The 24,892-nt window shown below is 42.0% G+C and overlaps 1 protein-coding gene across 2 annotated transcripts in view; it reads left to right on the plus strand.

The window, feature by feature from the left end:
- Positions 1 to 402: 402 nt before the first annotated feature.
- Positions 403 to 24,892, plus strand: part of LGALS8 (galectin 8) — a 39,590-nt gene continuing 15,100 nt past the window's right edge. For both annotated transcript variants that reach the window (XM_028104579.2, XM_028104580.2), the window contains exons 1-2: positions 403 to 510; positions 17,696 to 17,843. In XM_028104579.2, coding sequence (XP_027960380.1) covers positions 17,802 to 17,843 — 42 coding nt within the window. In that variant the 5' untranslated portion in view covers positions 403 to 510; positions 17,696 to 17,801. The remainder of the gene's footprint in view (positions 511 to 17,695; positions 17,844 to 24,892) is intronic.

A 24,892-nucleotide genomic window follows, 5' to 3' on the forward strand; every position in this document is an offset into this window, starting at 1 on the left:
TCTCCAAGTCGGGTTATCGCTCACAGCACCATCTGGACTCTGACCCGAGGCAGAGGCCGGGACCCCTGCGCGGGCGGAAACACGTGGGGCGGAGAGAGCATCAGTTTTCTCCTTTCCAGCCCATTTCCGCGCACTCCCACCCCGACGACCGGGCAGAAGCAGGCGGACACGCTCAGGAATTCTTTAAAACACCCTCTGCCGTGCATCCCCTCCGTCCGTCCCGCAGTAAGCCGGTCGCGGTCCAATCCCCGGACGCTGTGCCGAAGGTCCACCGCGGGGACGACCGGCAGCCGGCCGGGCCACACGCCCGCAGTGCCCCGAGCACGCCCCGCACCCAGAGGCGGGGCCGCCGGCCACGCCCTCGGGGGGGGGGGGCCCGCGAACCGGGAAACGGAGGCGGGCTGACTCTTCCGGCTTTCCGTAGTCGCCCACGCATCCCGGGCTCCAGGAGGGCGCGCTGCGGCGGAGACAGCACCCGGTGCGCCCGGCGCCTGCGACGCCTGTCCCGGGGTGAGTCGGCCTGCGGGCGGTTCGCGGGGAAGGGCGGGGAGCGGCCGCGGCGGGGGGCGCGCCGGGCGAGGAGGGGCCGCGGACGTCGCTGTCTCCACGTCGGAGTTTGGTGGGTGGGACGCCTCGGGTGTACCGGTTCCACAGGTCCTCTCCGCGGCCGCGTGGGGCGGGGTGGCGGGAAGCTCCCGGGAGGGAGTCGCAGCGGGAGCTGTGGCCCTTTCCGCCCGGCCCTCCCGGCGGCGGCCGCGGGCAGCGGGGGCTGCCCGGCCGCAGACCCTCCCCTCCCCGGGCTGCCAGCCCCAGGCCGAGCGCCGCCTGCCCCCGCGGGAGGACAGGGTCTGTACTTTGAGTGACAGACCTCCTCTGCTCTCCGGCACTCTCTGAAAACACGTTCGTTCAAGATGCCGAGTCATTTGACTGCAGTGTTAAAAAGTTCGGAAGCGTAGGTCACCTCAGTGGGCTTTGGCCGTGCGTAAAACGTGACGATGGCTTTTTGTGAAGCGAATCAACACAGCAGGACCCGTCCCTGTGGGTACTTTGGGAATGACTGGTTTCACGCAAGCCTGTGGTTTAAACTGGGTTACTCTCTGGTCACCATGTAAACTATGAATGTGGTTATGGCATCTCGCTATCCTTTCTTTTTGCTCGTATTCGCCCTTCCTGAATTTTACGGAGCAGGAGGAAGAGTTTTGAGGTCTTGACTAATGTCTAAATTAATGACAGGTTGGGGTTACATCTAGATGGTAAACCAAGAGGAATGCAGGATTTTGTTTTTCTTAATAGAAACTCGTAGATGTGGTTACTGCGTATCTGCTGTGCGGTATAATGACAGAATTGGCGGAAGTAAATGTAGGAAGCTTCACTTTCGTTTCCCTTTTAGCTCTGTTTGACGACTTTTAAGGCTTCCCTGGAGCAATTTAATGGGTACTTCTACTAGATGAGTACTTTTATCTTTTAAACCTGCAGCTGATGCACAGCACACCCCCCCGCCATAGTTTTTTTTTTTTTTTTAAGCCACAAGGGAAACTATATCATTTTCTTTTCTCAGATTTTATTTATTTGAGAGAGAGAGCGCGTGAGCGTGAGCCGGGGGAGCGACAGAGGGAGAGGGACAAGCCGACTTCCCGCTGAGCTAGGAGCCCAGATCAGGACCCCAGCCAAAGTCAGAGGCTTAACCGACTGCGTCACCCAGGCGCCCCTGGATTGTTTTTCTTTTTGACTTGTTTAATTTGGAGGAGGAAGAGCAATGCCTTCTATTAAAATAAGAACAAAAATTTATAAAGCACTTACTATTCCGTTGTTTTATTAATTCATTTAATCAGAACAAACCTGTGAGGTGAATGTTACTCTTATTCTCACTTCACAGATGAGAAGAGTTAAATGAATATCTTTGGTAGTTGTACCGGACTATTTGCTGTTATTTTATTTTTAGTAGTAAATTCCAAGTTAGAGATTTTCTGTGAATGTATTGTTCTAAATTTATTATTCGGTTTTATTTCTGTTTGAGCAACTTCAGGATTTGGGTGGTAAACATAAAGGACAGTTAGTGCTGATTTTGCTTAGCACAATTAACGTCTTCTTTCCTCCTGCTGTTAAGTTGCCCCGCGTGATCTGATAAACTTGAGTCTTCTTTTTTATTGAAGAATAATTAACATATAATATTGTATTAGTTTCAGGTGTAACATTGGGTCAGTATTTATATGAAGTTTATATACATTATTTATGAAGTGATCACAATAAATCTAATTAACATCTATCACCACAAAGTTGTTACAGTATTATTGACTATATGTAGTAAACATCTGTTACTGTAACAGAACCAACAGGAGTTTGCTCCTTGGTGAGTCACAGAAACTACACCCAGGTGAGTTGTCCCACCAAGGAAGCTTTATTTGCATCAAATAAGGAGATCCTGGGGAATAACTTTCAAAGCTGGGACTCCCCCAGGAAGGGTGAATGGGTTGTTCTGTAAATGAGGTTTGTGTTCCTCCTTGGTATTACATTAGTATTATAATGAGGTAAAGGTAATTGTTGGTTATTCCGGAGGTCACTCCATGGTCCATCTGTACAAGCCCGAGTCAGGGGTTTAGGACCACCAGAGCTCTTCCTCTGGGCAGTTAGTTTTGCTTGAGTGGTAGTTTCTGTTTCATTAATGGGATGTTATGCCCTCAGGGTCTTTTGCCTGAGTTAAGACAAGCTGGAAAGAAGAGCTTAAGGAAAAATGCAGGACCAAGGTTGGTGGGTACAAGGAGGTGGGTAGTAAAGGTCAGGTCTTGGGGTCTGGCTGGTGACATCACCATACAAGATTGTTACAATATTATTGACTATGATTCCCTGTTACATCCCTTTTCTTATTTACTTTATAACGGGAAGATTGTACCTCTTCATTTCCTTCATCTGTTTCCTCCATCCCTCCCACCCCTGTTCCCTCTGGCAACCCTCTGTACCTATGAGTCTGTTTCTGTTTTGTTACTTATTTCACTTAGCATAACACCCTCTAGATCCATCCATATTTGTCCCAAATGGCAAGATTTCATTCTTATGTCTGAGTCATATTCCATTATATATGTATAAACCACATCTTCTTTATGAATTCAACTATGATGGACATTAGGTTGCTTCCATATCTTAGCTATTGTAAATAATGTTGCAATGAACATAGGATTATATATGTCTTTTCCATTTAGTTCTTTTTTTTTTTTTTTCATTTTCTTCGGCAAATACCAAGAAGTGGAATTGCTGGATTGTATGATATTTCTATTTTTAACTTTTTGAGGAACCTTCATACTGTTTCCCACAGTGGCTGCATCAATTTACATTCCCACCAACAGTGCACGAGAGTTCCCTTTTCTCCACATCCCTTGCCAACACTTGTAATTTCTTGTCTTTTTGATTTTAGCCATTCTGACAGGTGTGAGGTGACCTCTCATTGTGGGTTTGATTTGCATTTCCCTGGTGATTAGTGATGTTGAGCATCTTTTCATGTGCCTGTTGCTTCTCTTGTATGTTTTCTTTGGAAAAAAGTCTATTCAGGTGTTCTCATTTTTTAATAGTATTGTTTGTTTGATACTGAGTTGTATGAGTTTTTATGTATTTTGGATGTTAACCCCTTATTGGGGTATAATTTGCAAATATCTTCTCCCATTCAGTAGGTTTCCTTTTCGTTTTGTTGATGGCTTCCTTCACTGTGCAAAAGCTTTTTATTTTGTTGTAGGCCCATTTGTTTTTTTTGTTTTGTTTTGTTTTGTTTTAAGATTTTATTTGTTTATTTGACAGAGAGAGACAGAGAGAGACACAGGCAGGGGGAGTGGGAGAGGGAGAAGCAGGCTTCCCGCCAAGCAGGAGCCAGATGCAGGGCTCCATCCTGGGACCCTAGGATCATGACCTGAGCTGAAGGCAGACGCTTAACGACTGAGCCACCCAGGTGTCCCGGCCCATTTGTTAATGTTTGCTTTTGTTGTCCTTGCCTAAGGAGACAGATCCAAAAACACTACCGTTAATACCTACGTCAAAGACATAACTTACTGCCTATGTTTTAAGAGTTTTATGGTTTCAGGTCTTATATTTAAGTTTTTAATCCGTTTTAAGTTTATTTTTGTATATGGTATAAGAAAGTAGCCCAGTTTCATTTTTCATGTAGCTGTCCAGGTTTCTCAACATCACTTATTAAAGAGACTATCTTTTCCCCATTCTTGCCTCCTTTGTTGTAAATTAATTGACCATGTAACCTGGATTTACTTCTGGGCTCTCTGTTGTGTTCTATTGATCTATTTGTCTGTTTTTGATTAGTTTGTAGTGTACTTTGAGATCTGGGAGCATGATTACCTCCAGCTTTGTTATTCTTTGTCAAGATTGCTTTGGCTATTTGTTTTTTGTTTTTGTTTGTTTGTGGTTCTATACAGATTTTAGGATTATTTGTTCTAGTTATGTGAAAAATGCCGTTGGTATTTTGATAGGGATTGCATTCAATCTATAGATTGCTTTGGGTAGTATGGACGTTTTGACAATATTAATTCTTCCAGTCTGTGAACATGGTATATCTTTATTTATTTGTGTCATCTTCAGTTTCTTTCATCAATGTCTTACAGTTTTGAGATTACAGGTCTTTCACCTCCTTTATTAAATTTATTCCTCGGTACTTTATTCTTCTTGATGTAATGGTAAACGGGATTGTTAGTTTCCGTTTCTGAGAGTTCATTATTAGTGTATAGAAATGCAACTGACTACTGTATATTGATTTTGTATCCCGCAACTTCACTGAATTCACTTATTCTAATAGTTTTTTGATGGAGGCTTTAGGTTTTTTTTTATACATAGTATGTCAGCTGCAAATAGCAACAGTTTTACTTCTTCCTGTCCAATTTGGATGCCTTTTATTTCTTTTTCTTTCCTAATGGTTGTGACTAGGACTTCCCATACTGTGTTGAATACAAATGGCATAAGTGGGCAGACTTGTTCCTCATCTGAGAGGAAAAGCTTTTAGCCTTTCACCATTGAGTATGGTGTTAGCTGTGGGTTTGTCATATACGTGGCCTCTATTATGTTGTGGTATATTCCCTCTTTACTCACTTTGTTGAGAGTCTTTATCAAAAGTGAATGTTGAATTTAAGCAAATGCTTTTTCTGCATCTATTGAGATGGTCTTACGATTTTCATCCTTTGTTTTGTATGTGGTTCATCACATTTTTTTTTAAAGATTTTATTTATTTATTTGAGAGAGAGAATGAGATAGCATGAGAGGGGGGAGAGTCAGAGGGAGAAGCAGACTCCCCGCTGAGCAGGGAGCCCAATGTGGGACTCGATCCCGGGACTCCAGGATCATGACCTGAGCTGAAGGCAGTCGCTTAACCAACTGAGCCACCCAGGCGCCCTGTGGTACATCACATTAAATGATTTGCAGATATTGAAAGAACCTTGAATTCCCAGAATAAATCCCACTTGATCATGTGTATGATCCTTTTAATGTATTGCCGAATTCGGTTTGTTAAAATTTAGTTGAGGATTTTTACATCTATGTTCATCAGGGATATTGGCCTGTGATTTTTTTGGTAGTGTTTTTGTATGGTTTTGGCATCACGGTAATGTTGGCCTTGTAGAATGAGTTTGGAGTAGAAGCATTCCTTCAGTTTTTTGGAGTAGTTTGAGAAGAATAGATATTAACAATTCTTGAAATATTTGGTAGAATTCACCTGTGAAGCTTTCTAGTCCTGGACTTTTGTTTGTTAGGAATTTTTTGATTACTGATTCAGTTTCATCACTAGTAATTGGCTTCTTCGAAAAGTAATTGCTTTTTTCCTGACTCAGTCTTGGAAGATTGTATGTTTCTAAGAATTTATCTATTTCCTCTAGGTTGTCCAATTTGTAGGCATATAATCATTTGTAGTAATCTCTTATGACCCTTGTATTTTTGTGGTATCAGTTGTAATTTCTCCTCTTTCATTTCTGATTTTATTTATTGGGCCCTGTCTTTTTCTTGATGAGTCTGGTTAAAGGTTTATCAATATTGTTTCTTTTCAAAGAACCCATTTCATTGAACTTTACTATTTTTTGTCTTCATTTATTTCTGCTCTGATATTATTATTGCCTTCCTTTTACTACTTTTGCAGTTTGTTCTTTTTTTTTTTCTATTTTCTTGAAGTGTAAGGTTAGATTGTTTTTTCTTTTTCTTTTTTTTTTTTTAAAGATTTTATTTATTTGAGGGAGAGAGAGAGAGCACAAGAGGGGGTAGGGTCAGAGGGAGAAGCAGACTCCCTGCTGAGCAGGGAGCCTGATGCGGGACTTGATCCCGGGACTCCGGGATCATGACCTGAGCTGAAGGCAGTTGCCTGACCAACTGAGCCACCCAGGCACCCTTTTCTTTTTTCTTGAGGTAGGCTATGAACTTACCTCTTAGAACTGCTTTTGCTACATCCCATATATCTTAGAATGTTGTGTTCTCATTTGTCTAAAGGTATTTTTTTATTTCCTCTTCGATTTTTTCATTGATCCATTGGTTATTTAGTAGCATGTTCTTTAGTCTCCACATGTTTGTGGGGTTATTTTTTTCTTCTTGGAATTGATTTCTAGTCTCTTTCCATTGTGGTTGGAAAAGTTGCTTGATATGATTTCAGTCTTCTTAAATTTATTGATACTTATTTTGTGGCCTAATGTGTGATCTTTCCTAGAGAATTTCCATGTGTACTTGAGAAGAATTTGTATCTGCTCTTTTTGGATTGGATGTTTTGTATATATCTATTCAGTCCACCTGGTCTAATGTATCTTCTAAGGCCAGTGTTAATTTTCTGGTTGATGATCTATCCAGCGATGTAAAGTGGGATGTTAAAGTTCCCCACTATTACTTTATTGCTGTTAATTTCTCCATTTGTGTTTGTTAATATTTGCTTTATATATTTAGGTGCTCCTATGTTGGGTGAATATTTACAAGTGTTATATCTTCTTGTTGGGTTGATTTATCATTATGTAATGCCCTTGTCTCTTTTTACAGTCTTTGTTTTAAAATCTATTTTGTCTAATATTAGTATTGCTACACCAGCTTTCTTTTCTTTCCTGTTTGTGTGGAATATATTTTTCCATCCTTTCACTTTTAGTTGGTGTGTGTCTTTAGATCTGAAGTGAGTCTCCTGTAGGCAGTATGTGGATGGGTCTTGCTTCTTTATTTATTTAAAAAAATTACTTTAATTTTAGTGTAGTTAACATACAGTGGTACATTAATTTCAGGTGTTACAGTACAATTCCCTATATTACTCAGTGTTTATCAAGATAAGTGTACTCTTAATTCCCTTCCCTTCTTTCACTCCTACCTCACCCCCTCCCCTCTGGTAACCATCTGTTTGTTCTCTATAGTTAAGAGTCTGTTTTTTGGTTTGTCTCTTACTTTTTCTTTTGTTTGTTTCTTAAATTCCACATATGAGTGAAATCATATGGTATTTTTCTTTGACTTATTTCACTTAGCATTATGCTCTCTAGATCCATTATGTTGTTGCAGATGGCAGGATTTCATTCTTTTTTATTGCTGAATAATATTCCATTGTGTATATATATGCTACATCTTCTTTATCCATTCATCTGTTGATGGATACTTGGGTTGCTTCCATAATTTGGCTATTGTAAATAATGCTGCAGTGAACATAGGGGTGCATATATCTTTTCAAATTGTTTTTGTATTCTTTGGGTAATTATCCAGTACTGTGAATACTGGAATATAGGATAGTTCTATTTTTTATTTTTTGAGAAACTTCCATACTCTCTTCTACAATGGCGCACCAGTTTGCATTTCCACCACCAGTACACGAGGGTTCCTTTTTCTCCACATCCTCGCCAGCATTTGTTGTTTCTTGTGTTTTTGATTTAGCCATATCTCACTGTGGTTTTGATTTGCATTTCCTTGATGATGAGTGATGTTGAGCATCTCTTCATGTGTCTGTTGGCCATCTGTATGTCTTCTTTGGAAAAATGTCTGTTCATGTCTTCTGCCTATTTTTAAATTGGATTATTTGTGGGTTTTTTTGGTGTTGAGTTTTGTAAGTTTTGGATACTAACCCTTTATCAGATATGTCATTTGCAGATATCTTCTCCCATTCAGTAGGTGGTCTTTTAGTTTTGTTGGTCGTTTCTTTTGCTGTGCAGGAGCTTTTTATTTTGATGTAGTCTCAATAGTTTATTTTTGCTTTTATTTCCCTTGCCTCAGGAAGCATATATACAAAGATGTTGTTATGGCTTATGTCAGAGAAATTATCACCTATGTTCTCTTAAAGGATTTTTATGGTCTCAGGTCTCACATTTAGGTACTTAATCCATTTTGAGTTTGTCAGAATAAATGGTGTCAGAAAGTGGTCCAGTTTTATTCTTTTGCATGTAGCTGTCCAGTTTTCCAGACACCATTTATTGAAGAAAATGTCTTTTTCTTATTGCATATTCTTTTTCCCATTGCATATTCCCTCGTTTGTCAGATTAATTGACCATAACATTGTGGGTTTATTTCTTTGCTTTCTATTCTGTTCCATTGATCTATGTGTCTATTTTTGTATCATACTGTTTTAATTATTACAGCTTTGTAATATAACTTGAAATCTGGAATTGTGATACCTCTAGCTTTGTTTTTTCTTCTTCAAGTTTGCTTTGGCTATTTGGGGTAATTTATGGTTTCTTACAAAGTTTAGGATTATTTGTTGCAGTTCTGTGAGAAAAAAATGCTATTGGTATTTTGATAGGGATTGCATTAAATGTGTAGATTGCTTTGGGTAGTATGGACATTTTAACAATATTCGTTCTTGTAATCTATGAACATGGAATGTTTTTCCATTTGTTTTTGTCATCTTCAATGTTTTTCATCAGTGTTTTATAGTTTTCAGAGTACAAGTTTTTCACCTCCTTGGTTAAGTTTAATCCTAGGTATTTTACTATTTTGGGTGCAGTTGTAAATAGGAGTTTTCTTAATTTCTCTTTTTGCTGCTTCATTATCAGTATATTGAAATGCAGTGGATTTCTGTACATTGTTTTTGTATCCTGTGACTTTACTGAATTGCTTTATCAGTTCTAGTAGTTTTTTTGGTGGGGTCTTTAGGGTTTTCTATAGAGTATCATGTCATCTGCAATAGTGACAGTTTTACTTCTTCCTAACAAATTTGGATCCCTGTTATTCTTTTTTCTTGTCTGATTGTTGTGGCTAGTACTTCTAGTACTTGTTGAATAAAAGTGGTGAGAGTGGACATTCTTGTCTTATTCCTGACCTTAGGGGGAAAGTTCTCAGTTTCTCCCATTTAGGATGATATTAGCTGTGAGTTTTTCATATATGGCCTTTATTATGTTGAGATATGTTCCCTCTAACCCTACTTTGTTGAGGGTTTTTAATCATGAATAGATGTTGTACTTTGTCAGATACTTTTTCTGCCTCTATTAAAATGATTATATGGTTCCTATCCTTTCTCTTGTTGATGTGGTGTATCACATTTATTGATTTGGGAATATTGAACCACTCTTGCATCCAAGAATAAGTTCCACTTGACAGGGGTGAATGATATTTTTAATGTATTGTTGGGTTCGATTTGCTAATACTCTGTTGAGGATTTTTGCATCTATGTTCATCAGCGATATTGGCCTGTAGTTCTTTTTGTGGTATATTTATCTGGTGTTGATATCAGGATAATGCAAGCCTCATAGAATGAATTTGGAAGTGTTTTCCTTCCTTTTCTATTTTTTGGAGTAGTTTGAGAATAGGTATTAACTCTTCTTTAAATGTTTGGTAGAATTTGCTTGCAAAGCCATCTGGTCCTGGATTTTTGTTTGTTGGGTGTTTTTTTATTTCTGATTAAATTTTATCGCTAGTAATCAGTCTATTCAAATTTTCTGTTTCTTCCTGCTTCAATTTTGGTAGGTTATATGTTTCTAGGATTAAGCCATTTCTTTTAGGTTGTCCAATTTGTTGGCATATAATTTTTCATAATCTCTTAATAATTTTTTGTATTTCTGTGGTGTCAGTTCTTTCTCCTCTTTCATTTCTGATTTTTTTAGTCCTATTATTTATTTATTTATTTGATGAGCCTGGATAAAGGTTTATCAATTTTGTTGATCTTTTCCAAGAAAGAGCTTCTGGTTTCACCGACCTTTTTTTCTTTTAGTTTCTATATTGATTTCTACTGTAATATTTATTGCTTCCTTCTGCTGGTTTTGTTTGTTTGTTTGTTTTTCTAATTCCCTGAGGTAAGGTTAGATTGTTTAGTTTTTTATTTTTCTTCTTGAGGTAAGCCTGTATTGCTGTGAACTTCCCTCTTAGAACTGCTTTTGCCCCATCCCAAAGATTTTGGACTGTTGTGTTTTCATTTTCATTTATCTCCATGTATTTTTTTATTTCCTCTTTGATTTTTTGGTTGACCCATTCATTGTTTAGTAGCATGTTATTTAATCTCCATGTATTTGGCTCTTACCACATTTTTTCTTGTGGTTGATTTCTAAAGTTTCATAGCATGGTGTGATTTTGATATTTTTGAATTCATAGATACTTGTTTTGCGGCCTAATATATGATCTGTTGTGGAGAATGTTCTGTGTACTCTTGAAAAGAATGTATATTCTGCTGTTTCAGGATGGAAGGTTCTGATTATGTCTGTTAAATCCATTTGGTCCAGTGTGTCATTCAAAGCCACTGTATCCTTCTTGTTTTTCTGTGTGGATGATCTGTCCATTGATATTAGTGGGGTGTTAAAGTCCCCTACTATTATTGTATTACTGTTGATTAGTTCCTTTGTTATTAACCATTTATGTATTGGGTGCTCCCATGTTCAGTGCATAAATATTTATGATTGTTATATTTTCTTGTTGGATTGTTCCCTCTATGATTATATAGTATCCTTCTTTGACTCTTGTTACAGTCTTTGTTTTAAAGTCTATATTGGCCAATGGTTTTCTTTTGACATCCATTTACATGATAGATGTTTCTCCATTTCCCCACTTTGAGCCTGCATGTGTCTACAGTTCTGCGATGAGTCTTTTGTAGGCAGCATATAGATGGGTCGTGTGTGTGTGTGTGTGTGTGTGTGTGTGTGTGTGTGTGTGTGTATGGGTGGGTGGGTGTGTGTGTGTTTAAAGATTTTATTTATTTATCTGAGAGAGCAAGCACAAGCAAAGGGAGAGGGAGTCAGACGTGGGCTTAATCCCGGTACCCCAAGATCATGACCCGATCCAAAGTCAGCTGCTTAATCAACTGAGCCACCCAGGCACCCCTGGTCGTGTTTTTTTGTTTGTTTGTTTGTTTGATTTGTTTTATTTTTAATCCACTCTGTCACTCTATGTCTTTTATTTTTTAAATTTGTTTTAATGTATTATTTTTTAAAGATCTTAGATTTTTTTTGAAGATTTAAAGATTTTATTCATTTATTTATGAGAGAGAGAGAAAGCATGAGCATGTGCAAGCACGGGGAGGAGCAGAGGGGAAGGGAGAGGGACAAGCAGACTCTATGCTGAGTGGAGCCTGATGCCGGGCTTCATCCCAGGACCCTGAGATCACGACCCAAACTGAAACCAAGAGTCGGACACTCAACCAACTGAGCCACCCAGGCACCCCTCACCCTGTGTCTTTTAATTAGAGCATTTAGTCCATTTATATTCCAAGTAGTTACTGACAGGTATGTATTTATTGCCATTTTGCTACTTATTTTGTGGTTGTCTTTAAGAGTTCTTCTGTATTCCATTCTTCCATTGCTCCCTTCTCTGCTGGTAAGTGTGCTTTCTTTAGTGATTTACTTGGATTTCTTTCTCTCTTATTTTTTCATATCTGTTACTGGTTTTTGATTTGTGGTTACTAATAGGTTTGTATGTGACATTTTACATATAAAGGAGTCTGCATTAAGTTGATGATTGCTTAAGTTTAAGCCTATTCTTCACTTCTCTCTCCCCACATTTTTAGGTATATGGTATCATACTTTACATTCTTTTATGCATGGCCTGAGTGATTTTTACAGGTATACTTATTTTTACTGCTTTTGTGCTTCCTACTTGTTGCTCTTACTCATGGCTTTTCCCTTCCATTCAAATAGTCCCTTTTAACATTTCTGGCAGGGTTGGTTTAGTGGTCATGAACTCTTCTAGCTTTTGTTTATCTAGGAAACTCTTACCTCTCCTTCTATTCTGAATGATAGCCTTGCTTGATAGAGTATCATTGGCTGCAGATTTTTTCCTTTCAGCGCTTTGAGTATATCATGCTACTCCCTTCTGGCCTGCATGGTTTTTGCTGCAAAATCAGCTGGTAGACTCGTGGAGTTCGCTCTCTCTTGCTGCTTTTAAAATGCTCTCATTATCACTACTTTTGTGCCATTTTAATTACGACGTGTCGTGGCGTGGACCACTTTGGTTGATTTTCTTGGGGGAATCTCTGTGTCTTCTAGATCTGGATGTCTGTTTCGTTGCCCAGAAGATTTCGTTGGGAAGATTTCTGCTATTATTTCTTCAAAAAAATTTTCTGCCCCGTATTTTCTCTCTTCTCCTTCTAAGATTTCTGTAATGCAAATGTTATGCTTGATGGAGTCACTGAGTTCCCCGAATCTGTTCTCATTAAGCATTGTTTTATTTTTTTCTCTCAACTGGTCAGCTTGATTACTTTTCATTACTCTGTCCTCCAGGTCACTGATTCATTCTTCTGCTTTGGTACCCTGCTGTTTTTTCCATTAGTGTATTTTTTATTTCATTTGTTGTGTTGTCCATCTTTGACTGGTTCTTCTTTATCTCTGTTTAGGGTCTCACTGATATCCTCCACTTTTTTCTCAAGTCCATCCCCATTTTGCTTAGGTCTCTTGCTGTGGTTTTGTCCTTTTCCTTCATTTGGGACATATTCCTCTGTCTCCTCATTTTGTCTAACTCTCTGGGTCTGTTTCTCCGTGATAGGAAAGTCACTTATGTCTCCTGTTCTTGAAAGTTGTAGCTTTATGAGGAGGAGTTCCTGTAGTGTTCTGCAGTGCAGTGTCCCCTGTTCACTGGAAACTGGTGCTTCAGGGGTGTCTACTATGTGTGTTGCATGCACACTGCTGTGGTCCTGTGGTGGCTGAGCCACTTTTGACTTCAGTCCACTCATCCTCAATGGCTCTCTTTGTCTCTTGTGGGCAATGTTTGGTCCTTGTGGTGTTAGTGGACCAGTCTTGGGCTGCCGTGGGCTTGGGTTGAGTCAGACCAGGCATTTGCCAGAGCTGTAGTAGCTCTGAACTTCAGGGTGCTCTGTCTGTGTTGTTCCCTGCGAAGCTTTAGTTGGTGGGTGGCACGTGCCGTCAGAGTAGATGTCTGCCTCCAGTGCTCTGCTGGGTCAGCAGTCAGACTGCTGTGTGTGGTTATATTCCCCTTGCCCTGGGGCAGTAGTCATTTGGAGTCGTGCTGGCCCCCGTCAGGGCTACTTGCACACTGCCAGGCTTGTGGCCCGGATTTGAATGGGCTCCATCCAAGAGTGTATTGGAGGGTGTAGATCCGCAACATGGGGGCTAGGGGTGTTGCAGTGGGGCAACAGTGTTAGCAAGGTTTGCACACTGCTGGTTTTCTACAGGAGAGGTCCTGAAGTGAACTGAAGCACGCCTGGCTAAAAGAGGCACATTCCTTAAGCCCAGGGAGTGGGGAGCGATGGAAGCAAGTTAGGTAGTGAAAGTCAACACAGCACTGGTTCCCGCAGGTGGGCTGTGTGTTTATGCTGTGGGGAAGGTAAGGGTGGGAAATGGTGCTGGCCAGTTTCTTTATTCCTGGAGGAGTACCCCAGTGATCCTGCCCTTTCAGGACATACTCTGAGATAAGTAAATAAATCTCCCTCCCATGGACCCCAGGCATTTTTCAAATTGTTGCTTCTATTCTGTATCTCTCTAGGCTGTTTGTTGAGCTCTTTCTTTAAGGGTGAGGACTGAGCTTCTTCTCGTCCTCTGGGCTCTTCCACAGTTGGGCCCACTGATTTTTAGAATTCCAGGCTTTAAGTCCCACTGGTTGTATAAACTCACAAAATTCAGCCCCTCTGGCTTTCAAAGCCAAATGTTAAGGGAATTCATCTTCCCCGTGCGATCTTCTCAGTGTGATAGTCCGTTTGCCTTCTCCGTGCCTGCGGGTTCTTCCCTCCTGTGGACAGGTTCATAGTTGGTTTAGTTCCTCACTGTGTTTCCACCCTTCTTACCCTCTTATATGTGGTCTTTTCTCTACATTTAGTTGTGGAGTTTGTTCTGCCTTCGAGTTGTTTTCTGCTTTTTTACACTGATTATGGGTATTATCTAATTGTATCTGTGCAAAAAGGTGGGCTGAGGGTCCTCCTACTCCACCATCTTCCCAGCAATCCTCCACCTTGTCGTTTTGGGATTTTTTTTGTTGTGTTTTTTGAAATCCACTCAGCCATCCTAAGTCTTTTAATGAGCATTTAGTCCATTTACATTAAAGTAATTATTGATAAGTATGTATGTACTGCCATTTTGTTAATGGTTTTCTGGTTAATTTTGTAATTCTCTTCTCTTGTGATTTTATGACTTTCATGTGATGTTTGGATTCCTTTCTCTTTTATGTGTTTACCTATTATAGGCTTTTAGTTTGTGGTTACCACAAGGTTTATATATAACCTATGTATATAGCAGTCTGTTTTAAGTTGGTGGTTGCATATGTTGGAGCATGTTGTAAAAGCACTACATCTTTACTCTCGTTCTGTGTTTTTTTAACATCATGTCTTACATCCTTTTATTTTGTGCGTCCCTTGACTAATTATTGTAGATAGAGTTGATTTTACTACTTTTTCTTTTAACCTTCATCCTACATTTCTCTGTTGATCCACTACCTGTAGTATGAGTTTGCTTTTACCAGTGAGATTTTTAAAATACATGTCTTATTTCTACTTATGGTGCTTTCTGCTTAAAGAAGTCCTTTAATATTTCTTGTAAAACCAGTTTAGTGGTGAGGAAGTAAATCCCTTAGCTTTTGCTTTTCTGGGAAACTCTTTACCTCTCCTTCAATTCTGAATGATGACCTTGCTGGGTAAAGTATTCTTGGTTGTGAGTTTTTTCCTTTCAGCATTTTAAATATATTGTGTTTCTCCCTTCTGGCCTAAAAAATCAGCTGATAATCTCATGGGGGTTCCTTTTTTTTTTTTTTTTCTCTTGCTGCTTTTAAGATTCTCACTTTATTTTTAACCTTTTAATTGTAACATGACTTCACGTGGACTTATCTGGGTTCATTTTGGGGGGGGACTCTCTGTGCTTCTTGGACCTGGATGTCTGTTCCCTTCCACAGGTTTGGGAATTTTTCAGCTATTATTTCTTTAAAAAGTTTTTTGCCTCCTTCTCTCTCTCTCCTTTTTCTGGGACCCCTATAATGTGAATGTTAGTACACCTTATGTTTTCCTAGAGGTCCCTTAAACTATCTTGTACTTAAAATTCTTTTTTTTTTTTTTTTTTGCTGTTCATTTTGGATGTCACTACCCTGTCTTCTAGACCTCTGATCCATTTTTCTGTATCTAATCTGCTGTTTATTCCCTCTAGTGTATTTTTCATTTCTGTTATTGTATTCTTCGACTGTGATTGGTACTTTCTTATATTTTCTGTTTGTTGAAGTTCTCAATGTGTTCACTCATTTCTTCTCCCTAGGTCAGGAAGTGTCTTTTTGACCATTACTTTGAATTGTTTATTGGGTAGATTGCTTATTTGTTCTTTTTCTGAAGTTTTGTCTTGTCCTTTTCTGTTTGTTTTTCTTTCTGTTTTTGTTGTTGTTGTTTATTCTTTGTTGTTGTTCTTTTGTTTGGAACATATTTTTCCATCTCCTCATTTTGCCTAACTCTGTGTGTTTGTTTCTCTGTATTAGGTAGTTTGCTGTCTCCTGGTCTTGAAGGAGCGGCTTTATGTAGAAGTCCCTTGGGGCACAGAAACACAACCCCCCTTGGCCACCATAGACTGTTGCTGCAGGGCTCTCCCCTGCGTGGGGTACATGCGCCCTCCTGTTGTGGCAGCGCTTGGACTACAGGTGTGCTGGTGGGAAGGGCTGTCCTCCGGCCCAGCTGGCTGTCACGCCAGCCACAGCTGCTTCAGGTTGTCTGGTTGTCTGCAAGGCCACGCAGAGGCACAAGGCCGTGTGGGGCTCTCAGCAGTGTGCAACCCCTGGCATTAGCAGTCTGGAGGGCAGATCAGCATGATGGAATGAGTCAGCAAAAACAGTTGCCGCCAGTGTCTGCGTCTCCAGGGAGAGACCCAGCAGTCCCCTGCTTCTCTGAGCAGATGCTCCAAGTTTAATAGGAGGTCTCCTCCACCTGTAGTCCCTGTGCTTTTCGTCTGGTATGTTTGTGCTGGTTTCTGGGTTGAGTGAGTCTGCACGCGGGCCCTTTAAGAATAGGTTTTCCTTTCCCTACGGTTCTATAGTTTTATGGGTGATTCCCTGGTGGTTCTGAAAGCCAGCTGTTTTGGGGACTGTCTCATCTGTGCAGGATATAAGGCCTGATGTGAGCTTGAATCGCTCACTCTGGAAAAATTTCCATACCTTTGAGATCTGTCTGGACTGCGCAAGACCATGCCTGGGTATGGTTTTTCCATTAGTGAGACTGTATTTCTGACCCTTCTGTCTGTCTCAGTGCTGTGTCTTGTTGTGGAGGTTCTGTTCATCCAGTTTCTAGGTCCCCCTTTAAAAGGAGGAATTCCGTATGTAGTTGTAGATTTGTTGTGTCCGTGGGAGGAGGTGAGCTCTGAATCTTCCTTTGTGGCCATTTTGAACCCTCTTCTCTACTAATGTATACTTTGTCACTATTTCCTGCACTGATAATCTAAAATTATCTAGTGTACAAGTACACAATGAAAGATTTGGGGTCACAGCAATTGCACTACTGGGTATTTACCCCAAAGATACAAATGTAGTGATCTGAAGGGGTACATGCACCCCGATGTTTATAGCAGCAATGTCCACAATAGCCAAACTGTGGAAAGAGCCAAGATGTCCATCGACAGATAAATGGATAAAGAAGCTGTGGTATATATATATACAATGGAATATCATGCAGTCGTAGAAAAACCGAAATCTTGCCATTTGCAACAACGTGGATGGAACCGGAGGGTGTTATGCTGAGTTAAATAAGTCAGTCAGAGAAAGACATGTATCATATGACTTCACTGATATGAGGAATTCTTAATCTCAGGAAACAAACTGAGGGTTGCTGGAGTGGTGGGGGGTGGGAGGGATGGGGTGGCTGGGTGATAGACATTGGGGAGGGTATGTGCTATGGTGAGCGCTGTGAAGTGTGCAAGACTGTTGAATCACAGATCTGTACCTCTGAAACAGATAATACAATATATGTTTAAAAAAAAAGTAGGAAGGGAAAAATGAAGGGGGGGGCAGTTGGAGGGGGAGACGAACCATGAGAGACTATGGACTCTGAGAAACAAACTGAGGGTTCTAGAGGGGAGGGGGGGTGGGGGGATGGGTTAGCCTGGTGATGGGTATTAAAGAGGGCACGTACTGAATGGAGCACTGGGTGTTATACACAAACAATGAATCATGGAACACTACATCCAAAACTAATGATGTAATGTATGGTGATTAACATAATAAAATAAATTAAAAAAAGAAATAATTGGGGTCAGATCTTTGATTGTAATAGCATCCTATTATTTGGTAAATATAAGTAAAATAATTTGTAATTTAAGTTAGAAACAGTTATGAAGAAAAATGATGCATGCTAATTTTTCTTTCCCTCTGTTTTAATTTTACACAGGGCAAGAGCATCAGTTTCAATCTGGGAACCTTTAAATGAAACTTGCTTAAAATCTACATCATACGTAGAAGAGAGGCCTCAGTCAACGACAAGGTGGAAAAGAGTGATGTTGTCCTTAACAAACCTGCAGAATATCATCTATAACCCGGTAACTGACTTCTATAAAATCACTTTTTATCTGTGGCAGGATTTAAAGCAAATCCAATTGGATAGTCATTATCCATTGCTGGGGAGGAGAGATGATTAAAATCAGTAAACGTATGGAAAGTACCCATCCTGTGATAGGGACTGTGGTGGTTGCTGACGGAAAAACAGGTACAGCCCTTGGAGCTCAGTCTAGCGGAGGACGAAGTCACAGTGACAATACAGGGTGGTGAGAATGAGTTCTGAGTGGAGAACGTGGGGGTACGGTGGGGGGAAGCCAACTTTGGCGGTGCTGGGAAGATAATCACAAGACATAATTTTCAAAGGAAAATGGATTTGTTGCTCTAAAATTTTTTAATTTGCTTTCTTGATTAGACCCTGTTCATGAGAAGTAAATGTGTGTTTTCCCCTCAGCTTTTCCCGCTTTCAAGTACTGCTTCATACTTGAGTGGGGAAAAGGTCAAAAGCTAGGGGCAAGATGGAAAAAGAGAAGAATTAGGGTCTCTTGGTCCAAAAGCCCCAGTGACTGCAATTGCTGGAACTTTCAGTGTACGTCCTGGGAAGTAATGAACTTGTTTTAGTTTGATGTGGTGATAAGAATCTTCAGAAACGTCTGGTTTCCACATATCCGAAGCTGAATCCTGAATTTAGGTCTGAGGTAGAGTTGCTGCTTTTTTTTTGTAACCGCTCGCCCCCCACCCCAAGAGACTCGTGGGCAAGAGAGAGAGGGTGCAAGTCCTTGAAGTAGGGCCCTAAGTCAGTTTCATTTGTGTTCGTGGTCCCTTTTTTGTTACTTACTTTCTAGTTGTAACTCTTTTTCATCCAGGTTTTGATGTCATTATGCAGAGTGAGGGACAACCACCACATCAAGCAGATTCCATTTTATTTAGTTAGTTATTTTAAAAGATTTTATTTATTTAATTGACAGAGACAGCGAGAGAGGGAGCATAAGCAGGGGGAGTGGGAGAGGGAGAAGCAGGCTTCCCGCTGAGCAGGGAGCCCGATGCGGGGCTCGATCCCAGGACCCTGGGATCATGACCTGAGCCGAAGGCAGTTGCTCAACAACTGAACCACCCAGGAGCCCCAGCAAATTCCATTTTAGAAGAAATAGCCTTCAATAGTAGGCTTCCTTTAAAAAGGAAGATTGAGGGTGCCTGTGTGGCTCAGTTGGTTAAGCGACTGCCTTCGGCTCACGTCATGATCCTGGAGTCCCAGGATCGAGTCCCACATCAGGCTTCCTGCTCAGCAGGGAGTCTGCTTCTCCCTCTGACCCTCTTCCCTCTCATGCTTTCTATCTCTCATTCTCTCTCTCTCTCAAATAAATAAATAAAATCTTTAAAAAAAAATAAAAAGGAAGATTGAGTTTGAAGTCAGTGGGACATTCAAAATGATTTTCTATATCTTACAGTTAAAAAGATCTCAAGGTTGGGGACGCCCAGGTGGCTCAGTCAGTTAAGTGTCCGATTCTTGATCTCAGCTCAGGTATTGATCTCAGGATCATGAGTTGAAGCCCCACATTGGATTCCATGCTGGGTGTAGAGCCTACTTAAAAAACAACAGCAACAACATCTCAAGGTTGTAGATGGACTTTCTGCAAAGATTAAAAAAAAGAAGGCTCTCCACAAGGGTGTCTGAAGTACAGCCCCGGTTCCTGCCAGGAGGCGGAAGGGATGGTCAGGTGACCCTCCTCAGTTCTGCCCTTCGTGCACAAAGGTGCCTTACCTGAATGTGATTTAGAAAGTGATTTTTTTAGATTAAAATTGCTGTGCATCATGCTGATGATTCCTGTAATTTCTGGGATTAGCACATTCAGCTACAGGGTCAAAACAAGAGTGCACTGATGTTCATTTCCTGCCGAAGGGCCAGGAGACGTAGTGGTGCTGTAGGGCAGGAATGCAGCCAGGGCGCCCACGTGGCCTCACTGCTGTTCTGAGGATAATTTATGGTGACATCTTCTTCCAAAGTAAATATTTCTGGCAAATAGCCTTTTTTTTTTCTTTTCAGTTTTTCAGTTTTATAGTCCGTTTTCACAAGCAGAAAAGGGTAGAGGTAGCAAGATTGAACCGCATAGCAAAAATGACATTTTGCTGGGGTGCCTGGGTGGCTCAGTCGGTTAAGTGTCCTACCCTTGATTTTGGCTCAGGTTGTGATCTCAGGGTCATGAGATCGAGGCCTGAGCCGGGCTCCGTGCTCAGCGGGGAGTCTGCCTGGGATACTCTCTTTCCCTCTGCCCCCCTTCTGTCTCTCAATCTCTCTCTCCCTAAAATAAATAAATCTTTTAAAAACATGACATTGTGCTCCGTCTTTAAATTTAACTTCTTAAATATTCATAGCACCAAGTGCTCACACTGCTAAGCTCTTCTTCAGTTTTTTGAACTGATCACTAACAAAATAACTAACGCAAGAAAATAGTTCTTTTTAAGTCTAGCTTATACAATATCCTAATTGATTTAATATCTAATTTAGTATCTAATTTAATATCTAATTTAATACCTAAAATATCTAAGTTATTTGCGGCCTCTGTTTTTTTCCCCATTGTGTTTTGAACACTGAAAGGGCAGCTAGCTGCAAATGGAGAAGAGCTTAAGCAGTGTGGACACGCATGTGTTTACTGGCTTTTTACCGTAAGCTTTATGAAGCATTATGAAGACACAGAACTACCGCCTTTTAATTTTTATTCCTTAATGTTTCGAAAGTTTCCATCCACACTGGCAGCAAATTCTATCCATATTAAGTCTTCTTGGAAAAAAATAAAGTACACTCTGTAACTGTCCTGTGTGCTTTTTCATACCTGATTTATTTCACTGACTGTTGTTTATACAGTTCTTAACATGTGACTGAGTGTTAGCTGGTTAAGCAGTTACTTAGCAATGAATCAAATTGGTTGTTAACATTCATTCCACCTGGCGCCAGAACATCCTCCAGTCTCCTTGGGAACCTCACTTCCACCTTCATCCCTTTCTCCTTAGTATTCTGAGGACCCCCCTTTCCGCCTTACCACTTAATCTTAAAGCACAAGACAGTAAAATCTTTCTTAACCTCCGAGGTCCCGTCTGGCCTCGTGTCTTCCTGTTCTCTCTCGCCTTGCTCGCCGCCGTCCTGAGAACGCGTCCGTTCTGCTGTCTTGGTTTGCTCACCACAGCTCTGCCCTCTGATGTTTTGTTTTGTTTTGTTTTACTCTTTCTTAATTTCCTTTTTGTCTTTACTAGTCATGTCCTTCTCTTCATCTTGTGTCTTTACTGATCACCGCTCGACCTGTTGCGTACGTACACAGCATGTGAGCAGTTCTGGCCTTTTCTCTGAGGCTCTCAGATGCCCTTGCTTCAAGACTCCGGAGTTCGTATCTACAGTTACGTCTTCCTCCCTGAATCAGCTTCCCTTTTGCGGGCTTCCATTCCTTTCCGTGTCTTTCTGCGGTTTAACTTTGCCTCCTCCCACGCCGCCAAGCCCCAGATCGTTGGAAGATAATCTGTGTTCCAAACTTAATTTCACTTATGTCAAACCCAGTGGCTTTGCCTTTTTTATTATTATTTTAAAAATCTAAACATAGTATGTGTAAATCATTTTTAAAAATTAAAACCGTATTTAAGGGTTACACGAACCCATAAATTTTCCTTCTGCCCTGGTGCTCGGTTCCCCTCCCTGAAGGCAACCCTATTTACCAGTTTTCTGTAAACCCTTCCCAAGAATACACATGAATAGCCAAGAGTGTGTGTGCTGTGTGTACCACTGTTATTGGTCCTGTTTCTTCACACGTGTGTACCACACTACAGACCTCGTTTTATGGTGCTTCCCTCGACAAGCAAGTCCGTCAGCACCATTTTCCCAACAGCATTTGCTCTCTTCAAGTCTGTGTCACAATTTGGAAATCCTTGGAACATTTCACACGTTTTCATTATTAAATCAGTTACAGTGATCGGGGATTACAACCTGCTGAAAGCTCAGACAATGGTTGGCATTTTGTAGCAATATTTTTCAATTAAGGAAAGTACCTTTTTTTCTTTTAGGTATAATGCCATTGCGCACTTAATAGACTTCCGTGTCATGTAAACATCTTTATGCTCTGGGAAACCCCGGAGTGTATCTGAACAGCTTTTTTGCTGTCTTCACTTTATGGAAGTGGCCCGGAAGCCCACCCCACGGTATCTCCAACGGTGTCTGCATAGACACTGCCCAGGGTGCTGCTCTCCCCACTGAACACGTTTTGGAGCTCTCAGCACACTTGGGATTTCCTTGCTTATCATCAGGGCCGCGTGACTGGTCCCTCGGATGGAGATACCGTCACTTATTCAGCCAGTTCCCATGAAAGGACTGTTTCCTTTTGTGATGGGACCCAGCGCCCTGGGGTACAGCCTGGTATGCGCATCCTTATGCATGTGTGCCCGAATTTTATAGGGTCAGTCTATAAAAGGAATCACTGGGTCAAAGAGCATGATACCCACTTCATTATCTTTTTTTAAATCTTCCTTATTTTTCCATGTTAAGGATTTTGACAGTCTTGCCATATTGAGACTGACCTCCTGGGGGTGTCCAGCTGACCGATCCTTCTCTCCCCACCCCCCCGAATCGAGGTCCCCAACACACACACACCCAGGTGTGATGATTCACTGGCACATAGTCCTCCTCACGGCCGTGGTTTATTACAGTGAAACGATACAGAGCAACGTCACTAAGGGAAAGGCAGAAGGGGGCAAAGTTCAGGGGAATCCAGGTGCCAGGTCGTCCCCCGGTGGTCTCCCCCAGGATGTACTGAAATCCCCCAGCGGCAAGCTGTGACAGTGCGTGCGAAACGCAGCCCCCCCAGGGAAGCTCCCAAGAGTCCCTGCCTGGGGATTCGCTCGGGAGCTGGGCACGTGGACTGCGCTAACACGTACCGCCGTGCCGGACTCCCGAGAGGAAGGCGGGCTTTAGCATACGCTACATGGCTTGCACAGTTTAGGTACAGGAGACCACCCCTGGCCGTCTGGGTGGTGGGTGCTCTCCCCAGATCCAAGTTCCTAGACCCCAGCCAAGGGCCAGCCTCGTCAGGGGGCCTTGCAGGGCTAGCAGTCCCATCTGCTTTGTGAACTCTCTCCTGCGTACTCCCGCATTTTCCAAACCATTTTCCAAACCTTTGCCCCTGCCTTGTCCTTTCTCTCAGCTTATCTGCCTCGATCCCTTTAATAATCCTCTCTGCTCTGACTGGGAGCACTCACTCACCGTGTGGCCCTGGATCCCCCACTCCTTTCGGTGTATGTTCTCCCAACCCGTCACACAAGACGTGTTCAAAACTAAACTCCTCTTCCTCCTGAAATCCGTTTCCTCCCCGGTTTCACCATTTTAGACGGTGGCCCCTATAGATCGTTTCCTTTGAAGCGGTCCTGTGTCTGTCTTCCTCCCCGCGTCCCCCAGGGCCTACCCCCATCGCCTGGCTTGTGTCCTTGTGTCCGGCTCCCAGCGAATCCGCTGCGCTCCAGCGTTCTGTACCCCGCTGGACCGTGGCCCCCAAGCCCTGCCTTCATGATCTCATTGTACACTCTCCCCCGCCGTCTTGAACTGCCCCCTTCCTGCTCACTGTCTGCCGGATCTGTTTCGGCTTTTCCTGCCTCTCTGCTTTTGTAAACGGACATCTCTATCAGAACGGGCTTGCCCCTCCCAACCGCCCAGCTCACACCACGCTCCTTATCAACGTTCTTTGGGCAACTTGGAATTCTATACATTCTTCTGAAGCACCGACCTGGTGCCCTGTATTTGAAGATGTTGAACTTATGGTCTGTCGTTGGAAGCCCAGAGGCCAGTCTAAGCAGAAGAGGGATTTATTCAGTGATACTCAGTAGTTCTCAGACTCTCTAGCAGGACTGAAGAACCACACTTGGCAACTACAGAATCACAGACGACACCCAGAGCCGTGCTGTACGACTCTTCCCACCAAAAGGGTCCCTGTGCACCGGCAACCCCACCCGGGCCAGCCCTGCCTCCCACCCCGGGGACAGCTGCTGCCTGCCGGCAGAGCCACCACTCAGGGATCCCGGCTTCTTGTTGCTGGTTCTCACTTCCTGTCTGGAAGGTCTGGGGGGCCCGAGTGGCCGAGTTTCGTCCTATGCCCTTGCCCTTCCCTGTGGTCAAGGTGAGGCTGAGTGAGGATCTTCTAGATATGGAAGAAGATTGTGATTCTGAACAGCCCGAGTATCCCATTTCCACGGGGATCGGACTTCTTCCCAGCTGCTTTACAGGCTCCTCCCGGACAGGACGCGCATACTTTTAGCTGCAGAGTCCACGGAGGAGAGACCTTTGTGGGTAGGGGACATTGCAGAAGTAATCCTAAAGCAGGCAGAGCAGTGTGAGTCAGCTAGGATGTTCCGGCAGGTAACGCTAAACCCAAGTATGGCTTAAGCTTATAGTGTTGTCCCCAGTGTGATCAGAACTGTGCTTTAATTTTTTTTACATAAATTATTCGTGAAACTTCAAAGCTTGACATTCACCTACAAAACGGCGTCGTCCTCCCTTTTCACGGGAGCAAATAGTCATGAGTTCAAGGAGTGGGCTGCAGGGGGTGCCTGGGTGGCTCAGGTCATGATCCCAGGATCCTGGGATCGAGCCCCGCATCGGGCTTCCTGCTCGGTGGGAAGCCTGCTTCTCCCTCTGCCTCTGCCCCTGCTTGTGTTCCTGCTCTCGCTGTGTCTCTCTCTGTCAAATAAATAAATAAAATCTTAAAAAAAAAAAAAAAGCTACAGGGCATTTCGTGTCACTCACATGATCCAAATCACTTGAGTATGACTGATACCATGGAGGGAACTTTCCTAAGTAGGAAGTGTTAATCCAGACAACTAAAAGATCAAATGGCAAAAGTGTTCAGCACTGTTGTTTCTCAGACTGGAATGACTTATTAACCATTGTGAAAAACTTATTGGCAGTGACGGGTAGATTATTGGGTCTCAGAAAGCTCTTTCCAACCCTAAAGTTAAATATATAATAAAAACTTGTGGTTGTAAAAATATAAATGCTTATTGTAGAGAGCTGGAAAATATAAAAATACATGAAGAGAATTAAGATCCCATTCCTCAAGAAAACTAT

This window comes from Eumetopias jubatus, unplaced genomic scaffold (genome assembly GCF_037043125.1).
Source record: "Eumetopias jubatus isolate StellerSeaLion01/CBP00866 unplaced genomic scaffold, mEumJub1_p1.0 scaffold_17, whole genome shotgun sequence".
NCBI lineage: Eukaryota > Metazoa > Chordata > Mammalia > Carnivora > Otariidae > Eumetopias > Eumetopias jubatus.